The following is an 18,965-nucleotide window of genomic DNA, read 5'->3' on the forward strand; positions in this document are numbered from 1 at the left end:
CCGTTGATGATGATGGTATATGTTGCCCATGTTGGATTCATACCGCGTGAGACGTTGAATAAAATAGTGTACCAAACGTAACACTAGTTTGTTTTCAATACATCATCATTCTTTTGGGGTCATTGTAACAATTTCGTTTTTGACATCTGTAATAGATAACAAGATTAGTGGTTTTCCTACGAAGGAGAAAAAAATAAGAAATGTTATAGGGAGTGACTTAAGAAAAGAAGAAAAATCGTAGAAAATAATGGACCGTGGGATTGAGAATCTTATCTATTGCGCTCTTTAGAGCCCCTTTGGTCCACCTTTAAGGTTGCTGTTGGTGTTTTCATAATTCGGACTATTCTAATCAGTAATCATAGTCATTGTTTTACCAAAACTTTGTTGAATACTAAAAGTACAATCGAGAAAAAAAAAAAGATATTAAAATATCATTCATCACCCGTGGGTTGTTTACCATCATTAAAATGATCTTTTAACATATCAAATCTAGAATCTGCTTAAAGAATATGATCTAATGATATCGAAATCAAATAAAAGTAGGGTAACACTCGATTACAATATTGCGTCCATATATTACTAGGAAATTGCATCCAAATATTATATTCATACATTAAATCCATGCTTGATTACTATGAAGAAAATAGTACTATATATTGTGAGTGTTCGATTATGTTTGGGCCTATATTAGATCTTTAGATCTTCACTTTGATAAATTCAACACATCAAGTGAACTTGAGAAGAAGGGGGGCCTAATAGATTCACAATTTTCGTCCAACTGATCGGTCCATAGCCAAACTTTTTTTGTAAACTTAAGGTTCAATTATTTTGACAAATGTATAAATTGTAAACATATGTATGTATGTAGAAAGATAAAAGTGAGATTCATGATAAAAATTGTGAACCATCAAATCAATCAAATAAAGAGGTGAGGATCCAAAGTGTGGAACTGATTTAGATACTATACAACTATATATCTACAGTGAGATCAAACATACATGATCCGAAGTTTCATGATTCCTGTTTGGTTTCTGTACCCCGCTGAGTGCAATTGTATAACAATCATCGTGTAAAGATTCGAGAATCAAGATCGCAGGCATCTACCAATGGCGACTCTGAGGTAAACCGATAAGGAAGATTTTGAATACGGCGAAGAGAGAGAGGAGACTCCCTCCCACAAGGCATACTCGAAGAGTTGTCTTCTTCTTTCTTGGACTTAACCAAGTGAAAGACTGGAGACTTGATTCTAAAATGGATTCACCATCAAGGTAATACACCTAGCAAGAAAAAAAAAGTGATATTAAGATCAAGCAATCAAGATCTTAATTTACATAAGGTTTGGTGTCGAGTTGAATGTAGAACTTACAGGTAAGCTGTTCAGAAGAACTAGTGCAAGGGAGACATGGAATGTGCAGGTCAAGCTCTTTTCTAGGATATCCGGGAAGGATTTGCCAAAGATGTTAAATCGCCAACGAGATTGATATGCAGTTAAATGAACTGATCGTGACATGGGAATCAGATCACCGACAAAAACAAACGTGCCAAGACAAGATGACGTATTGAAATCCCGACCAAGCGTAGAACAATCCTGTGATGAGGTTTTTCTAAAAGTGATCTCTGTCCATGACACGCCTGGTGATTGCATTGCTTGTAAACACGATTCGCCCTGAAACATCAAAAGTATCGAAATTAAGAAAACGCAATAATGTAATCAATGTTTTCAGTCCATGAGCAATATTCACCTGTGAACACACGCAGTCACTTTTAATATCAGTGTCTGATGTTGTCACCCATCCATCACCGCATTTGTTAAGCTTGACAATATCCTTTGCATCCAAACAAACAGAACCCTCTGTGAGTGCTGCATCTGAGCATGGCATTGGTAAGAATGCAGTGAGATCACCGGGACAAACAAATTGGTTCTCCACCATTTTCCCTTTGAACCCTTGTTCAATCAAAGAGATAGGGACACAGTAACCCTTCCCGTGATGAAATCTCCTCGACCCACCAAGATACAAAGAAGCATTAGATGTTTCACTGTTTTGCTTATCCAAAATCGCAGCCAGTTCAAGCCATTCACTAGGTTTATGGACTTGTATGCCATCCAACGAGACAATAACATCTCCAGGAGACAAGTAACCAAACAATGGCGACATAGACGGCACATCCACAACCTACACAAGAAGCTAAAGAATTAGAGTTCTTACAGAGCATTCATCATTAAGGTTAAAAAAAACCTCAACAGACACAAGAAACATACCGTGAGGCTTTCACCGTGTTTGTAAAACGGAGACAACATCAGAGGCAAGAGAAACAAAGCGAACACACATAGTGCACAGAACTGCACATAAAGAAATACAAATCAAGAAACTCTCTTTATCCAAAGAACAAATCAGTCGAGAGAAGAAAAAACCAAACACCAACCACTGCATTATGCCAAATACCAGCACAGTAAATACGAAGAGCGTTAAAGCTTGGAAGTGATTGCAAGACATCGTGATCGAAAGCTACAAGACCACCCGGAAATATAGCTGCAATGAAAACGGCAATGTACTCCATTTGTATTCCTTCACTGCCGCTCAATCAGAAGAAGCCTAAGAATTGGATAATCTAAGAATAAAGCTCCCAAAAGCAAACCCAATTCTAATCTACAAAATTACATTCCCCTTCTCTCTATAAAAAAAGGTGATAGCTTTTGAAGGAACTAACCTAGCAGCAGCAAGAGCATGGCCAAGTTCATGAACTGAAACAGTAATAACAGTGGAAACGAATACATAGGCAATGCCGGATAATGATACAAGCTGCCAAAACCAAACACAAATTCAAAGTAATTAGCTTTCGAATGTTTCCAAGATGAGATTTTTTTTTGTTTAAAGTGAGAGCTGACCGTGGAAGGAGAGAATCCGAATACGGCGGAAGTTAGACGATTGGAGATCAAAGGGTTAGGGTGAAACTGAAGAAGAAGGAACATGGTGACTAGGAGAAGAGAAGCGACGCCGAATCCGAGTCCGATTGAGAACCAGAATTTCATCACGCCGGAGAATCGCCGTCCGATACGGAAGATGGGTTCGTTGAAATTAAAGATCTTGAAGTCGCAGTAACAACATGAAGCTTCGTTTTCCATGTTCTCGCCGCCGGCGAGGTGATCTCTTCGGAATCTCATCCTGAATCTTCTCATTCGCCGTCCTGAAATCTCCATCGGGGTTTATTCAAAGATTCTGATTCCTTTTCTCATAAGATTATGGTTTTAAATTAGACCCGATGAGGTTTAAATAAACCCTCTCCGGTTTAGATCAGACCGGATCGGTCCGGCTACGTTAAGCAAGGGGGCGGTTCGATTAGAACATTAAACCATGTAAATTTGAGCAAGAACCGAATAATGAGATGTCTTGAAAACGACATACCAAAAACGAACTAAATGTTCAAAGTAGTTCGAACCTTGGACTTTATTCAATTAAGTTTTGATTATTTGTTTTTTGGATTTGATTAAAATTTTTTAAATTAGCAAGATTTCTCTCTTTCTCTTTGGAAACTCTTTAGAGAATATATTTCTCATTAATTAAATAAGGAAATTATGATTTATGAAAATGGGATCTTCAGTTTTTTTTTTTTTTTTTTTTTTTTTTGTACACGAAACAAAAGAAAGAGAATTTTGGAACCCCCCAAAAAAGAACCAAAGAAGGAAAAATAAGATGAAACAATAAAGTAAAATAAAAAAGAAGGTAACTTCTCTCGATCGTATATATAAGCTCGATCTGGTGGTTCTTGTTGCTGAGCCTATTTCGCACGCGCTAGCCACACGTGTGCGTCTTGTTTTTTTTTTTTTTTTTCTCAAAAGAGAAATTGAAAAACCCACAATTAAACCAAAAAGAACAAAAAGAACAAAAAATTAATTTATTCAGAGTCGGTGTCCAAATTCTCCATGCCTTTCAATCCTCTCCGTTTTGGTTGCTGCTGCAACAGTGATATAAATCAATATTAACAATCTTTAATCTCCAATTACCAGTAATAAAAATCCAGTTTACTGAAATTAAAATAGTGTATTACTATTATTATTCAACTAATCAATCACATTAATAAACCAAAAAAATTCAAATAGTTTTCACAAACTTTTAATAAATAAAAAATTAAAAAAAAAAAAAACAGGGAGACACCACTTGTGTTTATTTTTATGTCAAATGTTGTTACTTTGCAAACAGTTTTTTATAATAATAACAGTTAATTATTCTCCTCCATTAGGTGGAATAGTAGGTCCCATGTCTTGTCCATTTTGTGAATCCCATTATTTGTTTTTGTTATCAATAAAAAAATAATAAGGTCCACCCAATTTTGTCTACAACTCACCACCTTCTCTGCCACATATAAAAATAATACTACTATGTAAAATTATATATACACGGTACACCTAGAAGACCCATATTAGTTTAGTAGATTCATCATCTATAAACACATTCTCCAATTCCTTTATATAATCTCTACTTATTTAACATACCTTTTGTCATTATCACACAAAACTAAGAACCAAAGAAAAAAAAAAAAAAAAGGGTTAAAAAGTAAAGTTAAATTAGTTACCTTCTTCACATTTTTCTTCTCCCTAACTTCATAACGGTTCTTGGTCAAATCAGATAACCACATCCCTGGGAAACAAAACTGTCCAAACACACAACCACATCACACAAAATTTAACAGTGAGATAAAAAAAATATGAAAACTTTCTTTCTTTATCAATGAAAGGAATCTATAGTTAGTTTACCTGAAGGGCTTTATCAATGTTCTTAGCACGTTTCCTGGGTCTATGAGGAAGCTTAGTTCCTTTCATAACCAAGAAATCTTCTTCCTTCTCTTTCCTAGACAAAGCAATGTAGATCCTTGGCCACTCTTGCGTTGCTTTCTCTCTCTCTCCTCCATTCATCTCCACTTCTGGATGATGATGATGACCCTGAGCCGTTGATTCTGATCTGACCACTCTCTGATGCTGTTGATGATCAAACCCGTTTTGTCTCTGATCTCTAAGTACGCTTGATCTCTTCTCGATTTGGTCAGGTGAAGGTGGAGATCTCTTTGAGCCACCACCCGATCTGGACATCATACGGCCGTTCATGTTGTTGTTCCTTGATGGTGATCCGTTCACTGATCGATCTTCTAGATTCCTGGGCATGATTGATGATGATGATGAACAGCAGCTTGCTTTAATAATAATAAATCCACAGGTGATACTTTTTTTTGCTAAACTTTCAAACTTTGAGAGAGTTTAATGAAAATTACGACATGAAGAAAAAGATTTGTTTTTTTTTTTTTTCCCCTTGTGTTAAAAAAATAAGGAAGAAAATTAGAAAAGGAAACTAGTTGTACCCATTTACATATTTAAGAATCAGAATCAAAACGCAGAAACACACACACAACAACACACACACAAGAAAAGAAAAAAACTAAAGAGAGGGACCAAAAGCAAAAAAATAAGATTAATATTATGATATCAAAAACGAGTAGCTCAGATTTGAAGATTGGGTCAAAAGAAAGGCAAGAAAAAATACGAGATCTTCTTTAAATTTAACCCCAACCCAAAAAAAAAAAAACCAAGACTTATGATCCAAAAATCTCTTCTAGTTTCACCCCAAAAGCTAAAAACACATAGAAGAAACAGAGCACTTTGGGGGAAAAGGCAAAAAAAAAAGACACAGCTTCTCTGCTTCTAAGTGCTTCCAAGGGTACTACTGTAATTACCAAAAAAGGAATTTTTGGATCACCAAACTTTAGATAAAGCAGCTCTTTATAACTGAAGGATGAACCAAACGTTTAGATCTCAAAAAAATAAAAAATGAAAGAAAAAATACAAATAAATTTAATTTAAATTGGATAAATCAAACAAACCCGGAAAATCAAAAATAGCTATTATAAAAAAAAAAGGAAATAAGTATTTAATCACATAACAAGGATGAACAAAAACAGAAAGCTAAAATGGAAGTCACGATTAATTTAGAGTAACAAAATCTAAACATTTCTAAGTAACAACACTTCTGTTAAAAATAAAATAAAAGACAAAATCTTTTTACATTTAAGGTAAATAAAATATATCAAAATATGGAAATTTAATGAAAAACGAAGAATGAAAAAAGATTTTTGAGGAGGAGGAGGCTAAAACAAACCTGGAGGAAGAAGGGAAGAAAGATTCCTTGCCGACGACGAAACCGTTTCTAGGGTTAGTACTCCGGCTAGTGAAAACCGGAGGAGCTGGCGGTGGTGGCGGCATAGAAGGATTCAACGATCGTCTCTGGAGTTTGTTAGATTGAATCTTACCTTGTCCTGACGAAGATGAAGAGTCGTCAGCTGTGATGGATCGGATCTCGGCTCTGGAAGCTCTCGATCGCTTTCGTTGTCCCCACTGTAAAAGCACATCTCCGCCGCGACGGCTAGGACTAGGATCATGTTCTTCTTGTTGTTGGGAGGTGGATCTGAATCGGAATCCTTTGGGGATTCCGTCTAAGGAAGAGGTTGTTGTTGTGCATGATGATCCGGCGTTGAATCCTCTACCGGCGGCGATTGAGGTTGTGGTGGTAATGACGGTGGTTGTGTCGTCGTTTGTTGATCTTGAAGGTGATGGTCTTAAGTAAGGCTTCTTGCTTCCATTTGTTGTATGGGGAAGACAATCTGGGCTTACTCTTTGATACCTAATTCAATCATATCAAAACAAAAAATCAGATCAAAAATTGAAGATTTTAACTGCGAAAATTTGCAAAATGCTTCTCTCTTCTCAAAAAAAAAAAAAAAAAAAAAAAAAAAAAAACATGAAGTGTTCAAATTTTTTTTGAAAAAAGATTAAAAAGGTTTTTTGACATTAGAGTCAATTTGAAGTTTTTTTTTAGAAAATAAAAACTCAGATCCATAGAAACCGATTCAAAATCCCCAAAAACAAAAAAAAAAAGTACAGAGAAGAAGAAGAAAACAAAACACAAATAAGTGAAAAAAACGAAAAAAAAAAAGAAAAAAACTCAAGGAGAGGTCAAAAAAGGAAGAACGGAGAAGAAGAGAAACCTCATCATTATACCCAAGTGAGAAACCTGATTCGAATTATGTAATGGTACGTTTTCCGATTCCGATCTGTTTTTTTTTTTAATTTTTTTTTTTTTAAAGAGAAATATAGGATTCGTTTAATCTCTTCGCCACACCCAATTCGAGGATGACGAAACAACAGCTTCTTCCTCCTCCTTCGTGCTTCTACTTTCTCGTATCCGATCACCAACAGCGAATCAAATGGTATTTTATTAATGAATTAAAAAAAAAAAAACTTATTCTGTAGAGAAAGAGAGAGAGGAGAAGAAGAAGAGAGAAGAGACGGAGGCTCTCTCTGCGTTAAACAGTGAGGAAGAAGAAGAAGAAGAAGGAGGAAGGCGGAAGGGAAGGAGAAAGATAGTGGGTGCGTTATTGTGTCTAAAACTTCTTTTATTCTTTTTATTTTTTCCAATACTAGTCCTTTAAGTTTCTGTAGACTTTTAATACGCTACCTTATTTACTATTTAGTTTCTTTGTTATTTAACACTAATAGTCTAATGCCTTTCGTTTCGAGACACGGCCCATCCAAAAAGGCCCACTACTACTAAGATCCTCTTTCGCCGCAACATGTGTGATTTAAAACGTCTCCGTACCATTTTTTGAGACTATAGACCCAATTCTGATCGTGACGCTGAACAACATACATATAAAACTGTTGTAAGAAGAAGAGATTTTGATTATTCGAGTCAGGGGAAACGTAGGGGTTTAGGAATAAATGTTGTAACTGACAAAACCTAAATTCTTTAAATGCCAAAACAAATCTGAAACAGACACCAACTTTTTAGCTAGCCAAAAGCTTATATAACCAAGACTAGTACTACTATACCAAACAAGATACCAATTTCTAGGTATTCCAAGATTGATCTTTCATCCAAAGAAAAAGTTACCACAACATTCAAAAGATCAATGAACAATTATAATCCACAAGAGAAGCCAAATCAGTGTTCTTTCATAATGGGATTGATACGTAGATAGATCTCGCCAGCTAATAAACTCCCTAAATATATGTGAACTTCCAAGTCTGTAGCCAAGGAAAAGTTGTCTATTCGTCTCTAGTTCTGACTAGCGGAAGAGCCGTGGAACTGATCTTTTAGGCACTTTCCCTTCAAGCTTTAGTCTACGATAGGACTCCCTGATATGACAAGGTCTTATAGGTCCTGATTCTTTCCTTTCCGCCATAACAACTCGTGCTACACAAAACGTTATCAGATCAAGCACGTGAGTTTTTTTTTTTCCTTCTACAGTTTCTACATTGCAACATAAACAAATTTAATTTGCGAGCTGTCTTACCTAAAGATTCTACGTTGCAACATAAACAAATTCAATTTGGGAGCTGTCTTACCTGTTTCAACGAGTTCACCAACGAACATCTTCGCTATACCACAGACAACAATAATCATTGGCATACCAATCTTCTGACTCCCAGTGACACCTATCAACAACTGCATCAACATCACAAAAGCTAAAATGGTTCATATTTGGATGAAACAACAAAATTAAAGGAAACGTTGTTCATAACCACAAATCATATACTATATAATACCTTCTTCATCTGTGGTCTTTGAAGTGCAGATCTCCTAAAAGATTCGTATCTACTCATCTGATCCTCAGTGAATTGCGACAAAATGGTTCTGAAGTATTCAAATCAAACAAAATCAATTCATAATAATCAAAGCAAGAAACTAATCAAAATCTATAAAAAAAAGAAGACTCACTGCATTTTAGCCATCTTAGCAGGGTCAGCACTAGTTGGGTATTTAGTAAGCTCAACTTCCATATTCTCTTCCTCTTCTTCTTCATCGTCATCTTTGTTCCTCGCTTCGGCAACAGCAACGGAGGTTTTAGACTTCTTTGCCGGACGGCGAACATCTACTGGTCTCTCATCTTCCTCCTGTGTCTGATCGATTTCAGTACGTCCTTCTTCACTACCATCGCCTCCTCCTTCTCCTCCGCCGCCGCCAACGGGTGATTCCGGCGGAGATTCCTCTTGCTCCTCCTCAATTGCTGCTTCAAATGGATCCTTCGAGTGCTTCATTCTAACTCAAACCTAAAATTCGGAAAAAAAACACACAAAAATCGAATCTGTAAACTCCAAATTCAGCAGCTCGCAATTAGGGTTTTAGTGAAGGGGAACGAGTTCTAACTGCGTAACGCAATAGATAGCGAAGATGATTGACGAACCTTGGAGAAATTTTTTAGGAGAAGAAACTCAGATCCAGTTTCTTTAGGAAGCACAAAATCTATCTCTCTGTCTCTCTCCACGGTTTCAATTTCAAGTTTTCGTGTGGTTTCTACAGGTGTGTTATAGTCTCGGTTTAATCCAATCAATTGATGATTCCAAACCAAATATTGAACCGGATATTATGAACCGAACCAAATAGTTTTGACTTTTGAGCGCATAATTAAATTCTTTAGCTTTGACCGAACCAACTATTTATGCGCTCAAAACTATTTGGTTCGGTTCTGAACATATTTTAATTGTTGAAAACAAGATTAGGTGTGTGTGTGTTTTTGCGACGAATCTAAGTATTGCAAATTTGATTTGGAAATACTATAAAATTTTGCGATATAACATTTTCAGCGATTATAATTTTTTTAAGAAAATCAGTGACATTGAATCTGTGGATTTGATACTAAAAGCAACATAGTTCAGATAATGTAAATACTGTATATGATATCTAATATCTATAAAAAGTAAACAAGCATGTGTGTGTGGAAATATAAATCTGACAGTATGTTACTAATGTCTTGAAAAGATATTTAATAGAAAATTGAATCAAAATTTTATTTATCATCTTTCACATCATTTATCATTTTTTCTTCTTCTCTAAAGGTCTGGACCGTCTGGTTAACCGGATATGTTATGACACGAAGATTTAATCCTAACCCCTTTTTTTGCCTCCTCAACCTCAATATAAAACTCATATCACCAAACCCTCATTACAATTCTAAAAAAAAAACTCTATGAAACACATAAAACAGAAGAAAAAATATATATATATATTTAGTTTTATATATATAACACCACTGCATTTAGAAAGTATTGGGCTGTTTAGCCTGAGAAATCATCTGGACAACCTCTCTCATGGTCGGTCTCTCAACACTATGTTCTTGAACACATAGCATTGCGACAAAGAAGAGTTCCATGGCTTCTCCTAATGGCACGTTGCTCAATCTCTGGTCAATGATCTTCACCACACCTTGTCTATTACAGTTTGTCTGAATCTTTGACCATTGCACAATGTCTATCCCTTCTTCCCCAAAGTTATCTACTGGTTTTCGACCCGTAATCAGCTCCAATAACACTACTCCAAAGCTGTACACATCACTCTTCTCGTCTATTCTCAGTGTATATGCATATTCTGCATTCAACAAAAACGGATAGGTTTAGGTCAATCATGAGTTTTAGCTAGAAGTGAATTTGACCTTAATTAAGTGTAACGTGTGCTACAAGAAAGAAGTATTAGGAATCAGTCATATACCTGGAGCGATGTAGCCGTACGAGCCTGCGATCGAGGACATACACTCTGAAGCTCCATTGTCTTGCCTCATAAACTTAGCGAGCCCAAAATCAGCGACATGAGCTTCAAACTCAGGACCCAACAAGATGTTGTTTGACTTCACATCACGGTGAATTATAAGCGGCGAGCAATCATGATGAAGATAACACAACCCCTTTGCTGCCTCCAAAGCTATTTGTAACCGTGTTTCCCATTTCAAAAACACTCCAGCTTTCCCGTGCAAGACTTCTCCGAGGCTACCATTAGGCATATACTCGTAAACAAGGAGATTCACGTCTTTGTTGGAACAAAAAGCGAGCAATCTCACTATGTTTCTGTGTCGGATTCTACCTAATGTCTGAATCTCTGCTGCTAAACCGTTGTCGTGAGATGATCCTTTGGTTATGGTTAAGAGCTTCTTGACTGCAACCTCTTCTCCGTTTGGCATTACGCCTTTGTAGACAATCCCCGCACCGCCTTTACCAATCACATGGTTCTCTTTCACACATTCTAAAATGTGTTCGCTTCTGAATCCGAGCTTTTGAAACCCTATGAGCTTCCATAGATTCGGATTGCTCTGTCTCATTCTCCGATTCTTGACCACAGCTAAAACGACGAACACCAAGAAAAACCCTAGTAGGCCTAACCCGAAAAACAACTTGAATTTTGCGGAGATTTCACCGTGGGATCTTGCGTTCCTCTGGTTAAGTAGCTGGGATTGAGATTGATTTTGGGAACCGTTGCAAGGGTTTGAAGAGAATCCACAGAGAAAAGGGTTTCCGAGGAATGACGTGTTGTTGAAGTAAGAGAATTGCCCTGAAGTTGGTACTGAACCGGAGAAGTTGTTGTGTGAGAAATCTGCTGACGTTAAGCTCTTCATGTATCCGATTTCGACGGGAAGGCTTTGGTTTAAGGAGTTCCAAGAAACATTCAGATAGTTTAGAATCCGAATCTGAGAAATCTGAACCGGAATCTGACCAGAGATCTGGTTATGACTCAAATCCAAGTATGTGAGTGACATACAATCACCAAGCTCATGAGGAAACTTGCCTGAGAAGTTGTTTCTGCTCATGTCAATCTTGAGAAGACTCTTCAAACTTCCTATTTCTCCAGCGATCTGTCCTGTGAATCGGTTAGAGCCGAGAAGAAGAATCTGAAGGCTTCTGAGGTTTCTGATCGAACCAGGAATCGGTCCAGACAACCGGTTATTGGATAGATTGATCTGTGTGAGGCTCGAAAACCGTTCATTTCCCGCCTCGTCTTCAGGGATTTCTCCAGTCAAGAAGTTGTTTTGAAGCTCAAGAAGCTCAAGATTCGGCAAGTAAATCAACCCCTTTGGCAATCTACTGGTGAGAAAGTTTTGCCCGAGACGAAATCTCCATAACGGCTCACATTGACCAAGATCTTCAGGGAGAGGACCGAACAAGAAGTTGTTGAAGAGAATGAGAATCTTTAGTCTTCTTCCGAAACAGAGTGACTCAGGGATCAAACCTGTGAGCTTATTGGTAGACAAGTCGATCTCGATCAACTGTCCGTTTGATCCGAGTTTAGGAGGAATCTTTCCAGTGAAGTTGTTGTGCCAAAGCTTGAGGATTTGCAGATCAGGAAGCTGAGATACGAACTCAGGGATCTCGCCGTGTAATCTGTTGAAGAAGAGGTTAAACAACTGAAGCTTTTGAAGACCAGATAGCTCCAGAGGAATCTCTCCTTCTAGAAAGTTGTTGGAGAGATCAAGAGTCTTGAGGCTTGTCATGTTCCCTAGCTCTCGAGGAAGGAAGCCTGTAAGCTCATTGGTCTGAAGAAACAGAACCTCCAAGTTCTTTAGATTCCCAAGTTCTGCAGGAATTGATCCTTTCAAGCTGCAGTTAGCTAAATCCAAATGAACAAGATTGATCAACTTCCCGAAATCTGCAGGTATCCCGCCGCGGTAATCGTTGTAGTAACCTAAGTAAAGCTGTTGAAGAGTGGTGATGTTCGCTAGCTCCCTAGGGATCCTCCCACGGAGATCATTACCAGATAAAGAAAGAAACTTGAGACACAAGAAACCTCCGTAGCTTCTAGGGATCTCACCGTCGAAGTAGTTTCCTCCGAGATCTAAGTGCTCGAGACGAGTGAGTTTGGTCAGACTCAGAGGAAGTGATCCGTTGAAGCTGTTGTCGTAAGTGTCAAGAACCACAAGCTGAGTCATTTGACTGAACCCACGTGACTCAAGCTCTCCTTCAAAAACATTGCTAGAGATGTTTAATACCTCGAGGCTCGAAAGATCATAGATCTCTTTAGGAAGCTCACCGGAGAAACTGTTTGAAGACACGTCGAGGAAAACGAGAGACGGCGAAAGACGGGATATTACCGGTGAGAGAGTGCCTGAAATGTTGAGATTAGAGATGTCTAAACGAGTAATGGACTGATTCAAGCTGTCACAAGAAACACCAGTCCAAGAACAGAGAGAATTGAAATTTGGAATGTTCCAAGAGTCAAGAGAAGGATCATAGGAATCAAAGCTTTGCTTTAGAGAGACAAGGACTTTGGCTTGTTTAATTAGTGAGAGATTAAGAGGTGAAGTCGAAGAAGAAGAAGAACAAAGAAGAGACGAGAAAAACAGAGAGATTGAAGACAAGATTAGGAAGAAAGTGAAGATCTTGTCTGCCATTGCAACATCAGAAAAAAAAAAAAAAAAGAATACACAAATACAAAATTTGTCCTGACACGAATCTTGAAGTTCAGAGAAGTGAAAGAGAAGAAGAAGAGTCTTGGCAGAAATCCCAAAATTTTAGAGAAATGGATGGAAGAAGATCATCATCATTAGACATCATCATGCTTTAATGTTTTGGGGGCTCACTATGTTCTGGAGTTGCTGCTGCTTATAGTGAGTGGCTTAATAAGTGAAGAGGATAATGATTATTTCATGCCTCGTTTTTTTTATTTTATTTTTCCTTGGAAGAAAATCATAATTAAAAATTTGAAGAAAAGTGAAAAAGAAGTTGTAGTATCCAATGCATTCTTCGTCTTTTAGATTGAGCTTTAGGTTTTTTTTTTTTTTTTTGTTGGATTAGTCTTTTGCTTTTGAGAAAAGCAAAAGCAATATATATACTTTCACAAAAGATGAGAGAACACACATCATCGCTTTTTCTTTAATGGAGAAAATAAGAAAAATATGAGTGTTAAAGTTTAGTGCCCCTTGCCCTTTTTTTACCTTCTCTTTATCTTTTGAATCGATTTTTTTTTCTTGTTTTCTTTCGTGTCTCCCAATTATTGGGATAACTTGAATTAGGTTTCATATATATAAACATTAGTCCACTAGATTTTAAGGAAAACAAAAACTTGACTGGATGAATTTTTAGGTTTTATACTTTTCGATAACTCCAAATAAAATTAAAACCTAAGTATCTGATTAAGAATTTCACAGAATCAGCAATTCTGCTTTTATAAAAATAAATTAAAATATGTTCAAGGGTTTAAATTAGAGATAAGAGAGGACAACCCAAACTCATTAAAAAAGTTAGAAAGTAGATCATTCACTCGTCATGGTAATGCACTAACATGACTAACTCCGCACAACCCATCGCAAAATCCTAATATTTGACATATTTTAGATTACAGTTTAATCTCTGAGTGAAATAACAAACGTACATGAGATCACATGTTAATGATATCAAATAGTACTTTACTTTTAAAATTTAAATTCCATCTGTCTAATCATTTTGGTCGAACGCATGAATTGATTTGTTTGTTTTGTTTCGGGTGGAATCACGTACTAACTATATATCATATAATTAATTACCCCAAATTAAACATCGTACCTTTATGTCATTCTAACGTTTTATATATATGTTTCATTAACTAAACCAAAATCTAATCCATCAGAGATTTAAGAGGTCATGCATTGTCTTTGTCCAACCCACTAAACCAGTACAAACCAAACTCCAAAGTAACTAGAATCTTTGGTAATTGTGCAGCTACTTTTGTTTTTTTTTGTTGTCTTAGAAGAAATTAATAACTTCTCTGTCAAGGATTCTGTTTCTGTACCCAATGTTTTTGTTTCATCACTTAAAACTCCTCGAAATATTCACACCATGAACCTGCAAAAAGATACTACTATAGTATATATATGTACATACCAATCTGCAATTATTGTCGAATTATTTCGTAAACTTCCCTTTACGATTATTATTTTCTCCTTTTCTGTTTTTTTTTTAATATGTCTTCTTTGAAAACGACTCATCAGATTTATTAGACAAACTAGGAATGCTGAATTGATGATCAATATGGTATATGGTCTAAAAAGAAACTATTATTTTGTAAGAAAAACATCTAAAAATGTATAAAGTAACTCCGGGTTGTATAATGATTATAGACTTGTAGTTGACCATTGTCAACAAATTGATTAGCAAGAATACATCTCTCTTCAATATGATATGTGGATTAATAATTTTAATTTCAAATAGTTCATCATGATCTTCAAGATATATTCACGAACGAGTATTATCGATAAAACAATTAATTAGATTAATAGTTTATTTATGGTATTGTTGTAATAGAATTTTTTTAATGTATAAAGTTTCAAATTTTCTCCCTACATTATATTCATAAATTTAGTATAATCCATCTGAATTATTTACACATCAATAAGGGTTTGAACTACGAAAATACTTGGCGTGGGTAAGTGTGATAAAGAGTACCTTAGTTCATTTATTTAGTAGAGAAAATCTGAACCAAATCTATCTATCTTTTGTAATTTCATGGGCTCTTTTTAATTTAGTTTATTCGTTTTTGATTTTTCGGTGTTAGATTAGTGAGATGCCTCAAATATGAGAAGAACAAAGAGGAGGCCCTCCCCCATCAACTTTGTTTGCCCAAAGTGAAAAAGAAAAGCCAAAGACAGTTGATTTGGAGCATGCTACTTTATTTTTCTAAAATGAACGTCTCAATCTTTTACTTTTAATTTTCTTTAAGCATATATATATATATATATATGTAAACTTTCAGAATGAAATTATAAATAGTTTTAGTAATTGTTCCTCCGGTTTTGAATTTGAATATGTACAACCATCATTTCTATCTTCTTGTTGTTTTGAGAAAATGTTGTCACCGACTGGACTAATCCAACATTGGTATTTTGGTTTCATATGGACTTGGTAAAAAGAGATCTTAAGTTGAATTCTTAGGCCAGCTCTGGCTTAGTGGCTTACTCCTTTAACCATGCAGGTTACTATATCGAAACTTCTAAATTTGTTGACGGATTTGACTGATCTAACCTAGGTATATATGGGAATCACTTAATTTTATATAAATATATAGATTTAAATCCAAAAAAATTTAGTCTACCTGTGCCAGATTTCACATTCATTCATGGAAACGTACCCACAACCACCTTTGAAGAACCCAATCCGTCATTTTCTATTCATATGTTCTCAGGTGGATGTGAAATCTGGCATGGGAGGAACCAAAGTTTTCATAAAGATTTCATTTTACTAGGGACTCGAGCTCCAACTACGTCTCTACATTTTCTTGTTGTGATGTAATTTAGAGAAACGAGACTTGGAGGGCTTCTTTATATTACAGTATTTATCATTTTCTTGGTAAATGGCTATATGCATGTGTTCGACTTTATTAATTTCTAGATCAAAACTTTCTCACTAAATGGCTAGCTATGGGTTTTGAATGGAGAGGCTTAATGGATCGGAGTGGCTACTTTTTTTCATTGCGAAAGTAAATGGCTATATGTGTTCTACTTTGTCTCTTTTTGTATTGAGCTTTTAATTTACAACTTGGCGTGCATTTCACACTTTCTTAGAAAAAAAAAACACTTTTTAAACAAAAAATACAATGGACCAACATTTTTCTTTACATTAAAAATATATAGTAAAACACTTCTGTTATCAATAAATCATGATTAAAAATTTATGTAATTTCAAATACGCAATAATATATTTAGTTACATTCAAACAAAAGATGTTGATGTTTTAATCATCATTTTTTATTTTAACAATATAAACATGAAGTATTTTGAAGAACTGCTAAGTGTCTGAAAACGTTTCCAAGTACAAAGAGAGACTTTCAATTAGAAGAAACATGAAGATTAGCTTCTATAGTAAACCGGTTAAAGTGCTTAATCAGGTTAAAGCACTTTGTAAACCGGTTAAAGTGCTTAAAGAGGGCCGTTCGAGTTTGTTAGGCTCGGTTAAGTCTATTGTTTGGTTTAAATAACACATTCTGGTAGCTTCGATTTTTCAGCATAAAAAAAAGGTTTGTTTTTTAATAATTGGGCTAAATACCTAAATCCGATTTAATTTGGGATTGCGTAAGAATATTCTCTTTTTGTTATAGTTTAACTAGGGTTATTAATATTGATCATCTGGTATTTGATTTAAAGTTCCAAACTCAACCTGATTCTTTTCATCGATTCGAAAGAGAGAGAAGAAAAACACTTGATCATTGTTCTAATTGAGGAGTAAACTTATCTCTCGTTTCGTTTCGGAGCTCATGTTTCGTTATTGCTAGCAACTCTGTTTCTCTGTTCTAAACCCTAAAATTTCACACTTTGTACTTTTTACTGTGGTGTGGGTGAAGTAAAGATTGGTTCATGATTAGGCTCACGAGTCACAGTCTCACTTTAGTTTGAAGTTGTTATTTGAAAATTATCCAAAGTTTTAGATGGTACTGTCAATTCTCAACTTTTTGGTGCATAGTCTTAGTCTTTTCTTGTTCTTTCACTTGTCAATGGGGTTTTTTTTGTTTTTCCTGTTGAAATAGTGTAGCTATGCTGTTGTGGTTTGGGTCCGAATGATAAGTCTATACTATGGAAGGTCCGTTGTTTCATGAGATGTTGCTCAAGAACTGTTAGATTTTGCGGAATTATCTATCGGATTTTTTCTTTTTTGATCTACAATTCTACTTCTACGTTGGCATTGTATTTTTTCTGTTAATTATCCTTGTGAATGAACAAATTAAATAACAAATTACCTACGTACAGTATAATCTAAGAAAAGGACCAAATCCCACAAACATACCCTCATTTGTTAGCTATTGTAAGAAATTATGCTTTTATAGACCTCAACATGAGTCTAGGTTTCAACGTAGAAATTTAAACCTTTTTACAAAAAATGGTTGGTTCAATCCTGTTAATGTATTTTTAGGCTACTTATCTTACCAACACCTCAATTTCAGAATTGATGTTAAACTTCAAAAGTGGCAAATGTCATAAAATTGCTTTCTCTGCTCCTCTTACAACATACTGATATGAAACTTGATGCCCGTGGAGTTGTCTGGGCATGTAGATTTAAGTTTAGTCGGTAGTACTGCATGCTAACTAATATCAAAACACATATTGCCTTATGACAGCCTCTAAAATCTTTTCACTGAAAATGTTAAGCATGCTATAGAGAGTACTGATTAATAGGGAATTATATGACAATAAAACAACCCTTAATTAGTTAATTAGTTGTTAGATAACAAAGAGTTTTGGGATCAATGCACTGATATTTTTCAGAAAGTTTCTTCAGTACACAATGAGTATACTTAAACTACCTAAACGCGTCCTTAGTCTCACTTTACATACAGAACCAAAAAGATGTAAGTATATACGACGGTGAGGAATCATCAGCCTCTAAGGCGAAAATTGATGGACTAAGATTAACAAGCATTTTGAAAGTTGTTTGTTCGTTTGTAATTTCTGTTGGAAGAGAAAGACATGTAACACAAAGAATGTTTTTGTTTCTAGATCAAATCGAAGAAAATGCTTTTTGGCATCAAATTTTATAGCAGTATTTAATTTGGAAAATGAGGACTAATTTAGTCTTTTATGAAGCTTGAACCCTTTGCCTCCTTTGGTTACTTACCGTCAAAAGATGTTAAGCTCGGTTGTGATATCAAAGCTCAGGACCAAACCGACTGCAAGCTTTGTGTGGAATTCCTTAACCTCCATGGCTATGAGCTTCATGTGAGGGAGGACCCGCTTTACTACAGTTTGGAACCCATCTCTTGCGATTCCCGAATAAAGCTTCCTCTAAAGCCAGAAGGTCTGCACTCAAAAGGTTGAAGGACTTCGCTCCATTGGTGAGAAGTATGGTAAGTATTACCTCCGTGGACCACTCTTTTCAAAGCTCGACTGCGTCATTCGCTAGAGCCTTGTATGATCACCAGGTGATCAAGGATTTCGCGAAGCTTGTCTTCATGGTCGAATCCACTTTGGCCCCAACAGATTTTTCAAACATTGTAAGACCCTCAAAAGTTGAAAATCCCTTTGAAGAACTCATGGAGTCTTTATCTCTAATGTCTAGTGCTTACATTGTTGCATGTTGTATTAACTCACCTTTCTTTGAGGTTTTGATTTGAATGAAAGTTTCTTGTTTGACCAAAAAAAAAAAATTAGTCTTCGGTTCAATAATACCATAGACTGCAATATCAAAAACTCTT

The 18,965-nt window shown here is 35.8% G+C and overlaps 4 protein-coding genes across 10 annotated transcripts; all 4 read right to left on the reverse strand.

The window, feature by feature from the left end:
- Positions 1-888: 888 nt before the first annotated feature.
- Positions 889-3,243, reverse strand: LOC104718285 (membrane-bound transcription factor site-2 protease homolog). Of its 3 annotated transcripts, none has more exons than XM_087469071.1 (7): positions 2,888-3,243; positions 2,710-2,801; positions 2,425-2,572; positions 2,261-2,341; positions 1,743-2,174; positions 1,367-1,666; positions 889-1,277 (listed from the first exon to the last, which is right to left on the reverse strand). In XM_087469071.1, the coding sequence occupies exons 1-7, from the start codon at positions 3,197-3,199 to the stop codon at positions 1,101-1,103; spliced, it is 1,542 nt and encodes a 513-aa protein (XP_087325197.1). In that variant the 5' UTR covers positions 3,200-3,243; the 3' UTR covers positions 889-1,100. The 3 variants fall into 3 exon arrangements, with proteins under 3 accessions (XP_087325197.1, XP_087325198.1, XP_087325199.1); XM_087469072.1 differs by having other exon boundaries at positions 2,425-2,594; positions 2,888-2,933; XM_087469073.1 differs by lacking the exon at positions 889-1,277 and having other exon boundaries at positions 1,375-1,647; positions 2,888-3,241.
- Positions 3,244-3,535: 292 nt separating this feature from the next.
- LOC104718286 (uncharacterized) lies at positions 3,536-7,505 on the reverse strand. 4 transcript variants are annotated; one of them, XM_087469074.1, is made up of 5 exons: positions 7,033-7,505; positions 6,147-6,668; positions 4,754-5,150; positions 4,573-4,650; positions 3,536-3,951 (listed from the first exon to the last, which is right to left on the reverse strand). In XM_087469074.1, the coding sequence occupies exons 1-5, from the start codon at positions 7,038-7,040 to the stop codon at positions 3,895-3,897; spliced, it is 1,062 nt and encodes a 353-aa protein (XP_087325200.1). In that variant the 5' UTR covers positions 7,041-7,505; the 3' UTR covers positions 3,536-3,894. The 4 variants fall into 4 exon arrangements, with proteins under 4 accessions (XP_087325200.1, XP_010434304.1, XP_087325201.1 ...); XM_010436002.3 differs by having other exon boundaries at positions 3,536-3,954; XM_087469075.1 differs by having other exon boundaries at positions 3,536-3,954; positions 7,046-7,474.
- A 386-nt stretch (positions 7,506-7,891) lies between these two features.
- LOC104718287 (transcription initiation factor TFIID subunit 11) lies at positions 7,892-9,363 on the reverse strand. 2 transcript variants are annotated; one of them, XM_010436004.3, is made up of 5 exons: positions 9,232-9,363; positions 8,766-9,097; positions 8,594-8,681; positions 8,393-8,492; positions 7,892-8,240 (listed from the first exon to the last, which is right to left on the reverse strand). In XM_010436004.3, the coding sequence occupies exons 2-5, from the start codon at positions 9,083-9,085 to the stop codon at positions 8,113-8,115; spliced, it is 636 nt and encodes a 211-aa protein (XP_010434306.1). In that variant the 5' UTR covers positions 9,086-9,097; positions 9,232-9,363; the 3' UTR covers positions 7,892-8,112. The 2 variants fall into 2 exon arrangements, with proteins under 2 accessions (XP_010434306.1, XP_087325203.1); XM_087469077.1 differs by having other exon boundaries at positions 9,195-9,345.
- A 562-nt stretch (positions 9,364-9,925) lies between these two features.
- LOC104720224 (leucine-rich repeat receptor-like serine/threonine-protein kinase BAM3) lies at positions 9,926-13,486 on the reverse strand. Its single transcript, XM_087469078.1, has 2 exons — positions 10,533-13,486; positions 9,926-10,412 (listed from the first exon to the last, which is right to left on the reverse strand). The coding sequence occupies exons 1-2, from the start codon at positions 13,198-13,200 to the stop codon at positions 10,084-10,086; spliced, it is 2,997 nt and encodes a 998-aa protein (XP_087325204.1). The 5' UTR covers positions 13,201-13,486; the 3' UTR covers positions 9,926-10,083.
- Between the last annotated feature and the right edge of the window lie 5,479 nt (positions 13,487-18,965).

This window comes from Camelina sativa, chromosome 10, assembly GCF_030686135.1.
Source record: "Camelina sativa cultivar CO46 ecotype springtype chromosome 10, ASM3068613v1".
Lineage (NCBI taxonomy): Eukaryota > Viridiplantae > Streptophyta > Magnoliopsida > Brassicales > Brassicaceae > Camelina > Camelina sativa.

Excerpts from the sequence above, each read along its gene's own strand:
- LOC104718286 (XM_010436002.3), bottom strand. Across the intron at positions 4,651-4,753 it reads ACATTGATAAAGCCCTTCAG|TTTTGTTTCCCAGGGATGTG; the intron begins GTAAACTAACTA and ends GTGTTTGGACAG. Across the intron at positions 3,955-4,572 it reads AGAAGAAAAATGTGAAGAAG|CAGCAACCAAAACGGAGAGG; the intron begins GTAACTAATTTA and ends TCACTGTTGCAG.
- LOC104718285 (XM_087469071.1), bottom strand. The coding sequence starts at position 3,199 with ATGGAGATTTCAGGACGGCGAATGAGAAGATTCAGGATGAGATTCCGA. Across the intron at positions 2,802-2,887 it reads TCGGATTCTCTCCTTCCACG|CTTGTATCATTATCCGGCAT; the intron begins GTCAGCTCTCAC and ends TGGTTTTGGCAG. Across the intron at positions 2,175-2,260 it reads AACACGGTGAAAGCCTCACG|GTTGTGGATGTGCCGTCTAT; the intron begins GTATGTTTCTTG and ends CTTCTTGTGTAG.
- LOC104720224 (XM_087469078.1), bottom strand. The coding sequence starts at position 13,200 with ATGGCAGACAAGATCTTCACTTTCTTCCTAATCTTGTCTTCAATCTCT. Across the intron at positions 10,413-10,532 it reads GTACGGCTACATCGCTCCAG|AATATGCATATACACTGAGA; the intron begins GTATATGACTGA and ends TGTTGAATGCAG.
- LOC104718287 (XM_010436004.3), bottom strand. The coding sequence starts at position 9,085 with ATGAAGCACTCGAAGGATCCATTTGAAGCAGCAATTGAGGAGGAGCAA. Across the intron at positions 8,493-8,593 it reads AAAGACCACAGATGAAGAAG|TTGTTGATAGGTGTCACTGG; the intron begins GTATTATATAGT and ends ATGTTGATGCAG. Across the intron at positions 8,241-8,392 it reads TGGTGAACTCGTTGAAACAG|CACGAGTTGTTATGGCGGAA; the intron begins GTAAGACAGCTC and ends CGTTTTGTGTAG.